The sequence below is a fragment of the Triticum aestivum genome, chromosome 3B (assembly GCF_018294505.1).
Source record: "Triticum aestivum cultivar Chinese Spring chromosome 3B, IWGSC CS RefSeq v2.1, whole genome shotgun sequence".
NCBI classification, from domain to species: domain Eukaryota; kingdom Viridiplantae; phylum Streptophyta; class Magnoliopsida; order Poales; family Poaceae; genus Triticum; species Triticum aestivum.
The window spans coordinates 156,566,778-156,580,806 of record NC_057801.1 but is presented as its reverse complement, the minus strand read 5'-3'; the positions used below and the strand labels follow the sequence as shown (position 1 = coordinate 156,580,806).

The 14,029-nt window shown below is 49.3% G+C and overlaps 2 protein-coding genes across 2 annotated transcripts; one reads left to right on the top strand and one right to left on the bottom strand.

Annotated features, from left to right (window-relative positions):
* Positions 1–442: 442 nt before the first annotated feature.
* On the top strand, positions 443–4,297 carry LOC123069131 (mitochondrial import inner membrane translocase subunit TIM14-3). The gene is made up of 3 exons (XM_044491901.1): positions 443–720; positions 1,513–1,691; positions 3,884–4,297. Exons 1-3 carry the CDS (start codon positions 718–720, stop codon positions 4,038–4,040), a joined length of 339 nt encoding a protein of 112 aa, XP_044347836.1. The 5' UTR covers positions 443–717; the 3' UTR covers positions 4,041–4,297.
* Positions 4,298–4,355: 58 nt separating this feature from the next.
* Positions 4,356–5,953, bottom strand: LOC123069130 (probable glucuronosyltransferase Os01g0157700). The gene is made up of 2 exons (XM_044491899.1): positions 4,961–5,953; positions 4,356–4,845 (listed from the first exon to the last, which is right to left on the bottom strand). The coding sequence occupies exons 1-2, from the start codon at positions 5,869–5,871 to the stop codon at positions 4,356–4,358; spliced, it is 1,401 nt and encodes a 466-aa protein (XP_044347834.1). The 5' UTR covers positions 5,872–5,953.
* Between the last annotated feature and the right edge of the window lie 8,076 nt (positions 5,954–14,029).

Below are 14,029 nucleotides of genomic sequence, written 5' to 3'. Positions count from 1 at the left end.
TGTCTTTGGGTTGGATCCTTCCGGTCTACGTTATTCTTCATCGGCGGCGGTTGCTGTTCTGGTCCTATGAGGCCTTAACACGACGACTTTCTGACTGTCTACTACAACGAGTTGTGTCCGACTCCGGCGATGGAGGGGTGGCGGCGCGTCTTCGGCTCGCTTCAGTTCTTGTAGATGTAGTCGTTGCTAGGTGGTCTATGAATCTGGTGTTCATTGTACTATCATGATTGAAAATTAATAGATTGAAAGTTTTCTCGAAAAAAATAAAAATAAGAGCGATGATGGAGTAGTTTTTAAAAAGTGGAAACAAATCATCCAAGACAGAATTTCTTTTTGAGGGAACCCAAGAGAATTTCAACTCAACCTGAGTACGCTTTCGGAACTGGAACACGATATCCGAAAGGTGCATATCCCATTTTCAGTGGCAACTGACAAGTGGGTCCCATGTACCTGCTTCCCTCTTCGGCTCAGTTCGTGGGCGCTCCCAAAGGCCCAGCCCAAGTAGGGTTCCGTCTTCCACGATCCACCCATCCCTCCCTCCGCCGCGAAGCTTCCAGTACCCTCCACGCGACGCGACTCCGCCGACGCCGTTCTCATCTCCGGCGATCTCTCGGGCCCTAGCGCCGCCCGCGTCCGCACCTGCGTGCAGCCACTCATCGGCCGCGTCTTCTGCGCCCTCCCGCCTTGAACAACTCGCCGGAGTTACTGGTCGTGGAGATGGTGAGCTCTATTCAAACACGAGAGATCATGCTTCTTCTTGTTAATAGTTTTTTATCGCTGCACGCTTGTTCGTTTTAGATTGAATCGATTCTATCGAAGCAACGTGTAATTTAATCTGGAGGTTGCAGCCAAATTATGTGACATTTCAGAGCGTAGTGATGCCAATGTGCGGCTAGGGGGATCAGATGTTGCTTAAATATTGGCCTTAGGGAGGAGCATGGTTGTTCTGTTAAAGCTGGGGGCGATTTAGACAGATTCTTCTGGTTTTCGCGACATTTTGTGTCCCAACTTTATATCCTTCTGGTAGCTACTGCCTTTGGAAGTGGCTTTTAGTAGCTGGCCGAGAATCAGACCAGATTAGTGTAAATCACAATTTCCAGTTCACATGTTTTTTCACCTGCTCAATGTTTATCATTCTGAATTTCAGATGTATTTTGGGATGAAATGATGTTTCAGACTTTACCCCACTGGATAGTCCTAGATCTATTTTTGATGGTTAAATATTGATTATAACTCAACAGTGGTTGTCGATTACTAACAAGTAACAACACATGGATGTTTAGTTATGTACCTTGAGCTATGTTGCAATCTGCAAGCGATTTCCTACTGTCCCACTCTCCCTTCGAGCATCTCATCAGCAGATGCTTATTTATTAATCATCTTTTGGATTATTTGACCAGCTGATAGTTCAATTCCACTTTGATGCATGAATGTAGAAAAAATAGGTAAAGATGGGTATGCAACACGGTAAAGCTACAATTGTTCGTACTTACTTTTATCCAATTTCTGCAGGCCACACCACTCATAGCTGGACTTGCTGTGGCAGCCACTGCTCTTGCGGGTAGATATGGCATCCAGGCTTGGCAAGCTTACAAGGCAAGGCCCATAGTTCCAAGGATGCGTAAATTCTATGAAGGTGGCTTTCAAGCTACAATGACCCGACGGGAAGCTGGTCTAATCTTGGGTATCAGGTCTGTGTTGCATAAAAGCATAACACCCATACCATAGTCAAGTATTCTTATATGTAGCATATATGTATTCATATGTAGGACTCTAGTTCAATCTCATGCCATTGAAATTATGTTTACTTCTGTACAGAACAGGAATAGCACGGAAAGATATAATTTATGCAGCACAGCACATGTAGGAAACTTACTTTGACCCCTTCCCCCGCCCATCAGACTCGTGGGAAGAATTTGTTTTTACCGGTACCATTCTCAAATGGACACTAGAAATCCCCTAAAAGTGATGTAAAAGGATAACAGCCATCATTAGCTTCCTTTATGTATGCTGCAACTGTTATGCTTTCTGAGAAGTCTACTGAGATAGCTAATTGTAATATTTTGTAGTTGTCCTAGCTTCATTTCGTTCCCTGCAGTACGTAGAAGATACTTGGAACCTTGCAGAAAGTCATGTGGCGATACTGTACAATTTCATACTAAAAACAGATTCACTTTTAGTCCAAACTCCATTCTGACATTAACACACTAGCATACACATGTACAGATTGATAGCTATACTTAACAAAGTAATTATACCATAAGCTGTAAATGTGGTTTTAAGCTGCTTCATTAATTTACAGCTGAACATCTTGCAATTAAGGCAAAGGGAACTCTCTCACTTCCAACTACAGAATACTTTACAAATGCCATTTAAGATGAAAAGCAATAGCTAGCTTTCAGTGGTTTTAAATTGTGGTGTAAGATTTGACCATTTAGTGTCATAATGGAGTGGAGAACCTAGTCAACCTTTGTCGACCACTGCTTGCATCTCAGCCACTCAAGTCACGAACTATAGAACTGGCTTGCCGTCTGACAAAGTCTAAACTTTAACCAAGCTGAGCTCCTGTGTTCCCCTTCACCCTTCTGCGGATTGGTGTTAATAAGGAGACAGATGTTGGGTTGTAAAGGCTCAAGCCATCATAGTGGCTAAAGTGGAACAAGATTTAAGAGTGAGATTAAGTAGGCCACAGGCCCACAGCTGAAGTGATATTTGGGCTTGGCGTGAGAATATAGGGCTCAAGTTTGTTGCGAACAGTCTGTTGGATCAATTTATCACGCCACAACCCCACTAGATTTGATTTGGATTAAAATGCTTGGTTCCTGACCGAATTCACATGGATCTTAGTTCTGAAATCTGAACCTATCCAAAGGAGCCTTTTGAGTAATTACCTGTGTATAAAAGGATAGAATTGCCATCTCAAACTAGGTGCAATCTTGTATATATATTTCTAGTTTGGCCTGGAGGTCAGTTGAATGCATCAGTAAATAATTCCCTGCAAATTGATCTCCTGCTTGCAATGATATGTCTCGACTTTTCTCTACATATAAAAAAGAAAAGACAGACCCATTGCTAGAAGCTCCCACACCAGATAGGGCCTGGGGAAGGATTAGGCTGCGTCGAACCCAGGACCATACTCCTGCAAAGTTCAATGCAGAGAGGCTGCGTCGAACTCAGGACCTCTTGGCACAAGTGGGGAGTACTTCTTCACCACTGCCTCAGGCCTGTCCTTCTGAATTTTCTGCACATCGCCAGAAAGATATTTACTCAGTTGATTAAAAACAAACTGTTGAGCTCATGAAGGAGGAGTTATCAATTATTGACCTGCTATCTTTTTTCGTTCATAGTGCCCCCTGTACTTACTAGTAAATGTGTACGTGCAATGCACGTTGATATTTGGTAATATATTAATTACACGTAAACATTAGGTAGGATATTATTTGCATATTAAGTATGTGATTAGCATTGGCATTAATATTTGGTATGATATTAACTGCACACTAAACGTGTTGAGCGCTCACCATTGGAGCAGCCTGAGTCGTTGGATTGACCTGATTTGACGGCCGGGATTCGTTGGATCTGCCCCTTTGGGTCTTTTTATTGGTATATATATATATATATATATATATATATATATATATATATATATATATATAGATAGATAGATATAGATATAGATGTGACCAACATGTAGAATTAGGTCTTCATCTTTTTCCTTCTAAATTTATATGCATCTTGGCATGCCAGACTGGTCATTCTGACATTTGAATAAGTGCCAGTTACTTGTGATTCAACAATTTTATTTGTGATTTATGATTTGAGACGTGTTTTGTGTGTCTTATCATCATTGTTAAGTTGCCATGTTTCCTTTTGATTCCTCCAGGGAAAACGTCCGTCCTGATAAGGTGAAAGAGGCACACAAGAGGGTCATGGTTGCCAATCACCCGGATGCAGGAGGAAGCCATTACCTTGCGTCGAAGATCAACGAGGCAAAAGATGTTTTGCTGGGGAAAACTAAAGGAGGTGGTTCAGCCTTTTGATCATATATCATGCAAAATGTGCTCACCCAATGAAGATACTATTATTTTTGCACCTCCAGACTCTGCACCTAGAACTAGAAGGCAGACAAAAGCCTTGGTGTATCACTGAAATTTCTGGAGAAAGAACATTAGATGTCTTAGACGTAGCAGGTTCTTTGACTGTTTGACACTTCCAAGACCAAAGTTGTGCTGGTTAAGGAATAAATGATGTACTACATGAGGTTGGCCTGTGTTGAGTTTTGCATAACATTTGTTCATCTATCTACTCTATCGATATAGCTGTACTGCAATATGGTTCTTCTCTAGCTCGCAATATCAAGTCATATAGTCCTCTTCGTCTTCCTCCAATAGACTTTGCTCCCGCGGAGTCTCCTGTTCTTTAACTTCTGGAGTGTACTTTGGCATGTCAAGGTGCCACATCATTATCCGTGACTTGGAGCAGTCAGAAGGGATGCCCTTCCGCATGTCCTCGTCGCCGACCGCCATTCGTCGTACAAGCTGGATGTAGTCCTGAGAGCCGCCTCCTGAAGAGCTGTTGCTGTCGGCGAACCATTCTGATTCCCACAGTATGGAGCTCCTGAACCCAAGTCCAGATATGCCTATTTCAGGAGGTAAACTGGAGCTGTTGCGGATGGCGCCTGTATCTTGTGCAGCAACCGCATCTGCTGTATGTGTTGCTGTTGCATTGGTGCTCGAGTCCTTGGAGTACCAGCCTGTTATCTGTGATGAGTTGCAGGTTGGTCCTTGTAGTGTTACTGTCTGGTCTGCTGATGACACAGTTGCGGTTGGCCATGCTGCAACGCCCCTGGATCAAGGATTGCATGAGTGTTGTTATTATGTTGCTCCTGTGTTGGTACTTTTTTGGCAAAGGCAAAGAAAGATGTTGCAAAGCTGCAAGAGAAGGAAGAAGCACGACGCACCGAGTCTGCCTGAGCTCTTCAAAGAACTCGAGGTCGTATATGGCAGAGGCGGCAGCGAAGTGGACGACCCCGGCCAGCCGGTGCCGCTCGATGTGGCTCAGCGCCACGTTCTTCTGCAGGTCCGCTTCGTCACTGGCATTCCCGGTGTTGTTCTCAACAATGGTGTTGTTGGTGCCGTTCTTCTCGGCGGCGGTGGTGGTGTTGCTGGCGCTGCCTTCCACGGTGGTGTTCTCGACGATGGTGTTGTTGGTGCCGTTCTTCTCGGCGGCGGTGGTTGTGTTGTTGGCGCTGGCTTCCATGGTGCTGTTGGTGGTGGCATTGTTCACGGCCGTGGAGGCGCTGGCTTCCACGGTGCTGTTGTTGGTGGCGTTGTTCACGGCGGTGGTGGCGCTGGCTTCCATGGTGCTGTTGTTGGTGGCGTTGTTCACGGCGGTGCTGGCGCTGGCTTCCACGGTGCTGTTGTTGGTGGCATTGTTCACGGCGGTGGTGATATTGGTGGCGTATGTGAGATGCCGGAACATGACGCCGGTGCTGCGCAGCACCTGGACCGTCGACGCCGACCTGTTCTCGGCACCAACCACGATCCATACCAGGGGTGGCGGGACGTGCCGCAGCGTGTGCCCGAGCCTCGTCACCGACGCCTCCTGCGACATGCCGTCCTCGTCCGGCCTTGTGACGGTGACGATCAGCAGGAGGCCGATGTCAGGGACAGCAGGGGGCGACGGCGGAGCCACTCGCTGAACACCGCCAAACGGAAGGACCGAGGCGCGGATGCCGTCGATGAACGGGCCGCCGGTGGCGGCCAGTGGCGCCAAGGCGCCGACGACGAAGCAGACGGCGAGGTGGATGACGACGGCTTTGCGCTTGCTCCATCTCTGCGCCCTCTTCCTGGACCTCTCCGCGGAGTCCATCCCCAGCTACCGCTGCTTCTTCTCTTCTCCCTACCTGCTCTCGCCTGAACTTCTTCAGATAGATGGAAGCAGGGGAGCTCTGAGATCGCCGGACTGAATCTGGTTGAACGGAGGAGACGCTGAGCTTGGCTTATAAAGGGGAGAGGAGGAATTCGGTGCTGGCATGGTTGACTTGCCAACTGCTGTTGCGACTTGCTAGCACGACTGTATTTGACAATTCCGATATTTTTTTGGAACGTCAACCCTCTCAAAGTGCAACGCAAGAAGACTGTCGGTGCATTTCTAAGTTCCTCTGTCTGAGCTGCCAAATTAGCAGCGTGCCCCTAAAGCACATTGCTTTGTGCCTTAGTGGCAGTCAACGGAAATTGCACAAACGGTATTGCAACGAAAGAACAATATACTACTACAGTACTTGCATCAGATGTCCCTCCTCGTGACAATGTTTCTAGAAACTGCTGTATTTCCGTTCATTTGCAATGAAAATGGGTTCAGCCCGGTTCAAAAAAAAAAAATACTTGCATCAGAGTTGAGAAGCAGAACAACAGAAATGTGCCATCTGTCCCCCTAAAAAAAAGTGCCATCTGTTGCACTGTCTCTGAAGCACATCTGGCAGTTCTGTAGAGGTACTGGTGTTGCAAGTTCGCAACGCAGTTTATTGGAAGCGCTACGGTTGGATTGGTCCGGGGTCTGGAGTAGGAGTAGTGGCGTGCAGGGGGAGTAGGACGCGGCCGCGGTGCGACTAGGGCGCGCCACGCTTCAGGAGCATCATCCAGGTGTGGAAGAACTCGTTGCCGACGCCGCGACGAGCCACAGAGCCCAACTCGTTGCCGACGCCGCGGAGCGCAGGCGCAGCGGCGTTGAGGAGGTACGCGGCCCTGTGCTCGCCCAGGCCGGGTCGTCGTCGTCGCGGCGAAAGGCCGAGGGGCGCGGCGCGGTGGGCCAGGACGTTTTTGCCCGGCCTCGCCGTGGAGCGCGATGAGGCCGGCGGTCTAGCGGTGCGCGTCGGCGAGGGCCGAGCGCGCTGGCTAGGAGGTTGGTCCAGCCAGTGGTCGAAGCCGGCGTGGATCAGCGTGTCGTCGTAGGCGGTCACGCTCGCGTCGCCCCGGGCGATCTCGATCTCGTCGCTGTCGCGGGTGTCCGAGGGGGCCTCGGAACGCTCGCCGTTGAGGGTGGGGTGGAAGGGGGACCCAAGGCGGTAGCTCTGCTCGACATTGACGTTGGTGAACAGGGGGGAGCCGACGGTGTGCTGGACGCCGCATGGTGGGGTGGAAGGGGAACCCAGAGTCGTGCTGGTGCTCGGACGCCTAGGTGAGGTGATGGAGCCGCGCGAAAGTTTCAGGTGATATGCTTAGGTGATACGAGCCGTTGGATCTCGATTCAACGATATGTGAGGAGCTCTTGTACTTGTCTTGGATAACCTTTTTGCAAAATGTTTAAGGGGTGTTTGGTTCAGAAGTCTTAGGACTTTTTCTAGTCCCAGGAACTAATCAAAAAAGACTCTCTAGTAGAGTCTTTTTTTAGTCCCTGTAGAAAAAGTCCCTTCCATTTGATTCCTAGGGACTTTTTAGGGACTTTTTCTAGTTTCTGGGACTAAAAAGTCCCTGAACCAAACACCCCCTAAAAGCTCCCATGAGCCGTCAGATCTGAGATCCAATGGCTGTCATGAGCCTGCATCACGGTATTACCTAAACCTCGGTATCATCTGATATTTGCCTGCCTCCAACGCTGACCCATACACCGGGCACCATATACGTTTGTGGGCTAGTATGTGTGTGAATCACTTGGCCTCGGTCCTGTAGTACATCATGACAGCACGTGCAAGCTATACAATGTGTACATCAACATTGAGTAAATGAATGAATTAACCAACATGTAGAGTAACAGAACGCAACACTAACGAGGCGCGAGGTCGCCGCGGATGCGCAGGGCGTCGTCCACCCCATGGAGGTGCTCCGAGGCCGCCGCCTCTGGGCGCGTGTCGGGGTGGACGCTGCGGTGCAGGGGGCGAAGGGGAGGCGCGAGGTCGTCGCGGATGCGCAGGGCGTCGTCCACCCCGCGGAGGTGCTCCGAGGCCGCCGCCGCGGCTCTGGTGGCGGCGAGAAACTCGGCGCCGAAGTGGATGTCGGGGAGGTCGCCGCAGGCAACCAGACGTGCCGCGGCTCCCAGGTGGCCGCGAGAGAGAGCCACGTCGTCGTAGGCGGCGCCGGCCCGTGCCCTGGCCTCGCGCGCCCTCGGTCGGGCCTGCTGCTCTAGTGAGTCGTCGCCGCGGATCCGTCGGCGCGCGAGGAGCTCGACGGTCCCAAGGCCGGAAAGCAGGATGGCAAGATGCTTGCTCGCCATGGCAAGCTTGTCCGCCGACTCTCCAATCAGCGAGAGAGCGCGGTCGACGTCACCACCGCGCAGAGGCGATGCGAGTGCGATGCCGATGGTGGCGGTGGCAGCGGCGAGGTCGCCGCGGGCGGCGGCGGCGAGGGCACGCGAATCCTCGAAGCGCTCCCAGAAAAGAGGCTTCCACGGCAGCGCAGAAGCCGCCATCTCTCTCTCTCTCTCTGGCGCGCGCGGTGGTTCTTCTGTTGCGAAAACTTTCCGGCGGCGTCTCCCGTGCTATTGGGTTAACCGAAGTAGCCGGCTGCCAGGTACCAGGCTGGCTGGGTGGACCCCATGGCCGTAACCGACTATCCATCCCGGCGTCCAGGTGAAAACCTGCGCGCGGTAGAAAAATTAGGTGGGAGTTGGTGAAATTATTTGGAGAGTGGAGTTTTACTGTTTCAGGAGCAAGTGGAGATCAACGGAAGTCAGGAGCAAGCGCATAATTCCAGGCTTTTTTTCGCCAATACCTAGAGCCTGTGTATTTTTCATTGAAGAAAAGAGGAAATAGAATTACATTTTTTTTGAGGGGTGAAAAACAATTTATTGATCACCAAAAACCACATGGTGTGGTATACATAGAAGGTCATGGGGGTTTCCAAGCCACAGGTGGCGTCCCGGACCCTGCGAAAGAGCAAATTTAGCTAATCTATGTGCCTCATAGTTCACGGCACGACCCTCTCAAACAAAATTACAATTAAAAGTAGACGCACTTAGTTTTATTTCGCTAATAATAGTACCATATCGTCCTCTGATCCCCTTCTAAATGTCCGAGACAACTTCTTTGCAATCTGAGGAAATAATGAATTGTTGTAAGTTGAGGTCCTCTGCCAAAGCTAATGCCTCCCGGCACGCAATTGCCTCCAAAGCAGTTGGATCGTGTACACCATAAATGACGAGTGCTGAGCTTCCAAGATAAGAACCTTGGTCATCCCTGCAGATAGCAACGGCGGAACCTCCCCGCTCAAATCTTACTCCTGCATCCACATGGATTTTTGCATATCCCGTGGGAGGAGCCTTGGGTCTGGCAGCAGGCGCCACATGCGATACTGTACCCATGCCGACGCGTGAATTGCCCGTACCAACAATTTCCAGCTCTGATATGTAACTGTTTACAAACGCATGTGTGGATTGAGGGCTCTGGAAAATACCTTCATGTATCGCTTTTCGCCGTGCCGACCAGATAGCCCACATAGTTACCGCAAGCAACGTTAACTTCTGCTGCGACAGAGTTTCTATAAGGGTAAACAACCATTGTTTGGCGGAGGGTTCAGTGATTTCCATCATTTGCTGCACAAGATCACTATCACTGAGAGCCCAAGTGCACCTGGAGGCGGTGCATTCAATGAGGGAGTGTCTCCAGGAGTCAAGCGCGCCACAAAGCCCACAGCTGGCTGAGTCTGTCATGTGGCGATGCTGTCAAACATCATGCGTTGGCAGCGAGTGTTTGGACAGGCGCCACAAGAACATCCTGACTTTGCCCGGAACACTCGTCCTCCACAGACTTTTCCAACTACTCTTCTCTGCATTTGAGCTCGAAGGGCCTGCAGTTCCCTCCAACCATGCTTCTCTTCGCTGCTTCGTTGCTACGAGCATATTATAAGCGGATTTCACAGTGAACAGGCCATGCTTATCGTAGTGCCAACTCCAGAAATCAGGGATATTTCGGGTGCAGAGGGGGATCCCAAGAATGACAGTGGCATCCATTGGCATGAAAGTTGCCTCCACTACCGTTCTATTCCAAGTTGCAGATGTATGATCAATTAGCTCCGAAACCAACGACGGTGGGTTCTGTACTCGACTACCATAAGGGCGAAGCATCTCATCCCTCGGCAGCCAATTGTCACTCCAGATATGTGTCGTGCCGCCGTTACCCACCCTCCTTATTAAACCCTGTTTTAAGGTATCTCTTCCCTCGATAATTGCCTTCCATATCTGACTAGGGTGACTCCCAAGGCTAGCCTACAAGATATTTGAGTCTGGAAAGTAAATGCTTTTCAACAGCCTTGCACTCAGTGTCTCGGGGTTCTGTAACAATCTCCATGCCTGTCTTGCCAACATAGCCAGGTTGAACAGCTCGAAGTCTTTAAAACCCAGACCACCCATGCCTTTCGGTTGCGTCATAGTTTCCTACGATACCCAATGAGGTTTGCGCTTGCCCTCTTTGCTTCCCCACCAGAATTTCCTTATAAGCATATTAAGGTGTTCACACAGTCCTCTAAGTAGCTTGAAGCAAGACATAGAGAAGACTGGCACTGCTTGGGCTACAGATTTAACAAGGACTTCCTTACCCGTTGCTGACATTGTGTTTGCAATCCATCCTTGGACTTTGCTCCACAACCGATCCTTTAGATATTTGAAGGCACCATTCTTAGAGTTACCAATGTCAGACGCCATTCCCAAGTACTTCTCGTTTAATGTCTCATTTGGAATATTGAGCAACTCCTTGATCTCATCCCTCACTGACTCAGGCACTCCTTTACTGAAGAAAACTGATGATTTTGCAAAATTTATACGCTGACCAGTTGCCTGACAGTATGTGTCCAGAACCTGGTTGACCTCATTAGCACCCACACTGTTAGCCTTGAAGAACAGCAGGCTGTCATCAGCAAATAACAGGTGATTCACTGGTGGAGCCGAGGGGGCTACCTGCAAACCACTTAGGTTGGATGACTCATTTTTGGATTTAAGGAGGCATGAAAGGCCCTCTGCTGCCAACAAGAACAAGTATGGAGAAATAGGATCCCCCTGTCTGATTCCGCAGGTTGGTGTGAACTCCTGTAATTTGTTTCCATTGAACATTACTGAGAACTTAACTGTGGTGACAAGATTCATCACTATGTCCACCCACCGACTTGTGAAGCCCAGCTTTAGCATGATAGCTCTCAAATATTCCCACTCAACCCTGTCATATGCCTTCATCATGTCAAGCTTCAGTGCACACGATTGATGCTTCTTCGCCTTATTACACTTCATAAAATGCAAGCATTCATAAGCAGTTATAATATTGTCAGTGATAAGTCTGCCTGGGACAAACGCTGACTGCTCCTCAGAAATAATGTCAGGTAAGACTACCTTTAGGCGGTTGGATATTACCTTCGATGCAATCTTGTACAGTACATTGCATAGGCCGATCGGTCGGGACTGTGTTAAAAGTGTGGGATTTTTTACCTTCGGTATTAGGACTAACACAGTCTCATTAATACTTGCCGCTGTCTCAGTACCCTCGACAATTTTCAGGACCACATTGGTGACTTCTTCTCCACATATCTCCCAGTGGCGTTGAAAAAAATGCGCAGGATATCCATCCGGTCCAGGTGCTTTTAGTGGGAACATTTGGAATAATGCCACCTTAACCTCCTCTTGGGTGTACGGCGCATTAAGCGATTCATTCATTGCCTGGGTCACCTTCTGAGGCACCGTGTCCAGAACTTGATTCATGTTGTGGACCCCTTCCGAAGTATACAACTCCTCATAGAAAGTTGTAGCCAGAGACTCCATCTCGCTTTTGTCACTAGTTAGTTGCCCATCCGGTCTCTGTAAGGACTTGATCTGATTTTTCCTCCTTCTTCTACTAGCTCTAAGATGGAAAAATACGTGTTTTTGTCTCCATGAGCCAGCCATTCCAACCTTGCCCTTTGCCTCCATAGCATTTCTTCTCTATGGTACAACTCCGTAAGGCGGTCGACAAGTTTAATCTCCAAATGATTGGGACCAGATCTACCTTGGGAATCTCGCAACTCCTGTAGCTGTCTCCTTAACCGAGAGATCTCCTGTTGGATGTTGCCAAAGTGAGTGCGATCCCACCTTGATAGATCCCCTGCCAATCCATGCAGTTTGTCCTTTAGCTCTTGGACCGAGGCAGCTCCCGTCGCTGTCCATGCAGACTCAACCACCGCCGGCAACTCTGGGTCCCTCTCCCAGCAGGTTTCGTATTTAAAAGGCCTGGGCCCCTTGTTGCATGCATGCATGTCGCTGTAGCGTACGTAGACTGGTACGTGATCAGATGTAGCTGCTGTTTTGTGCTCCAACACCGCTCCCGGATAAGCAATTGACCAGGCAGGGTTTGCAACGCCTCTGTCTAGCCGCACTCTAGTAAAAGTTCCTCCAGTGACCTTCTTCTCAAAAGTCCAGTTGCTCCCACTGTATCCTATGTCTGAGAGGCCACATGTATCCAACGCGTCTCGGAACAGATCCATCTATGCCTGACTCCTCTTGCCTATGCCGTCGTGCTCGTGCGCATGCAGGACCTCATTAAAATCCCCCACGACTAGCCAAGGCAAATCACTTGTTCCGACAATACCCCTCAACATATCCCAGTTTTTGTATCGTTCATTAACTTGTGCCTCTCCATACACAAATGTAACTCTTGTTCTGTGATCAACCATTGCATCAACAATTGCATCAATGTGGTAATCAGAGTAACCGACAACTTCTAGCTTTATTTCATCATTCCAAAAAATACATAGTCCTCCACTTCTCCCACGACTACTAGCAACAAAACTTTTATTGAAACCTAAGGTGCAAGCTAGATTCTCTACTCGAGAGCCCTCTAATTGAGTTTCGACGATGCATGCGATAGAGGGGGCAAGTTGCCTCGTGAGATCATGAAGCTCACGAACTGTCGCGGGTTTGCCAACCCCGCGACAGTTCCAGCATAGGAGACTCATTGCGCTCGGCGCAACTCCTCGAGGGAGCCCGCCAAACGCGCATCAGAAGGGTTGTTGCTGCTTGTTGCATTCAAGGTTCCTTTTTCAAATATCATCACGGTAGCTTTCGTCCTTTTTGATTCTTGCTTAGATGTTGGGCTAGGGGGTACCACCGCTGGGGGGTAAAGCCAGAGGGGCTTGACCCGGGCTATTTTTTGCAGCCAGTTCTGTCCCAACTGGCGCCCCCGAATTGACTTGTGCTGCTCCACGCTTTCTATTACCTTGAGCCCCCACCATGTCTATATCATCATCAAGACTGGGATCAAAGCGTCCCATGTATTCTGTGCTTGCATTCTGGTCTGCACCCCTTTGATTTGCACCCCTGCCTGCTCCCCGGCCGGCTCTGCCTCTGCCTCTACCACCGCCTGACGCACTGTCGGATCCCGGTCCACGCCCCGGCCCCTTAAACCAATCAGCTCGAAGATTCTTGAAAACTAGGGCAGATGGGGGATGAATCCCATTGCCACATTCTTTATACAAGTGACCTAGCATACCACAAACTGCGCACCAATCGGGCAGTCGCTCGTATTTGACCCTGAAGATCTCCCTCTTCTTCTTTACCACCAGCGACACAGCGTTCCTCAAAGGTTTTGTGACATCCACCTTGACCCGCACCCTGAAAAAATTGCCCTCAAAATCTTGGGATTTGGGTTCAGCATAGATGAAGTCTCCGACCATGCCAGCAAGGGATTTGATCAGACCAAAAAACAGTTCCGGGAGGTCGTGGATCTGAATCCACATCTCAATCTTGTTCAAGCTAATCGATGACGGTCTGGTGATTCCATCATATGGTTCGATGACGACGGCCTTGCCTTTGAAGGACCAAGGCCCGTCCTCCATTACTCGTTCCCAATCCCCGAGGCAAGAGAACTGCAGGGTGTAAAGGTTATCCTCCAAAGGACGAAATTTAACTTCTTGTGCAAGATCCCATGCAACTCTCATCTGGCGGAAAACCAGTACTGACTATATGATCTGTCGATATGCACACGAGCAATTGCCATCCAGCGAGCCGCTTCCTCCGGTATATCACCGTCCTCTACAACTATGTCTACCAAGTCATCCTCATTCAACCCAAGTTCCTT

Coding starts and splice junctions, on each gene's coding strand:
- LOC123069130 (XM_044491899.1), bottom strand. CDS start 5,871: ATGGACTCCGCGGAGAGGTCCAGGAAGAGGGCGCAGAGATGGAGCAAG. Junction 4,846..4,960: donor GAAGAGCTCAGGCAGACTCG/GTGCGTCGTGCT, acceptor TCCTTGATCCAG/GGGCGTTGCAGCATGGCCAA.
- LOC123069131 (XM_044491901.1), top strand. Junction 1,692..3,883: donor GGTCTAATCTTGGGTATCAG/GTCTGTGTTGCA, acceptor TGATTCCTCCAG/GGAAAACGTCCGTCCTGATA.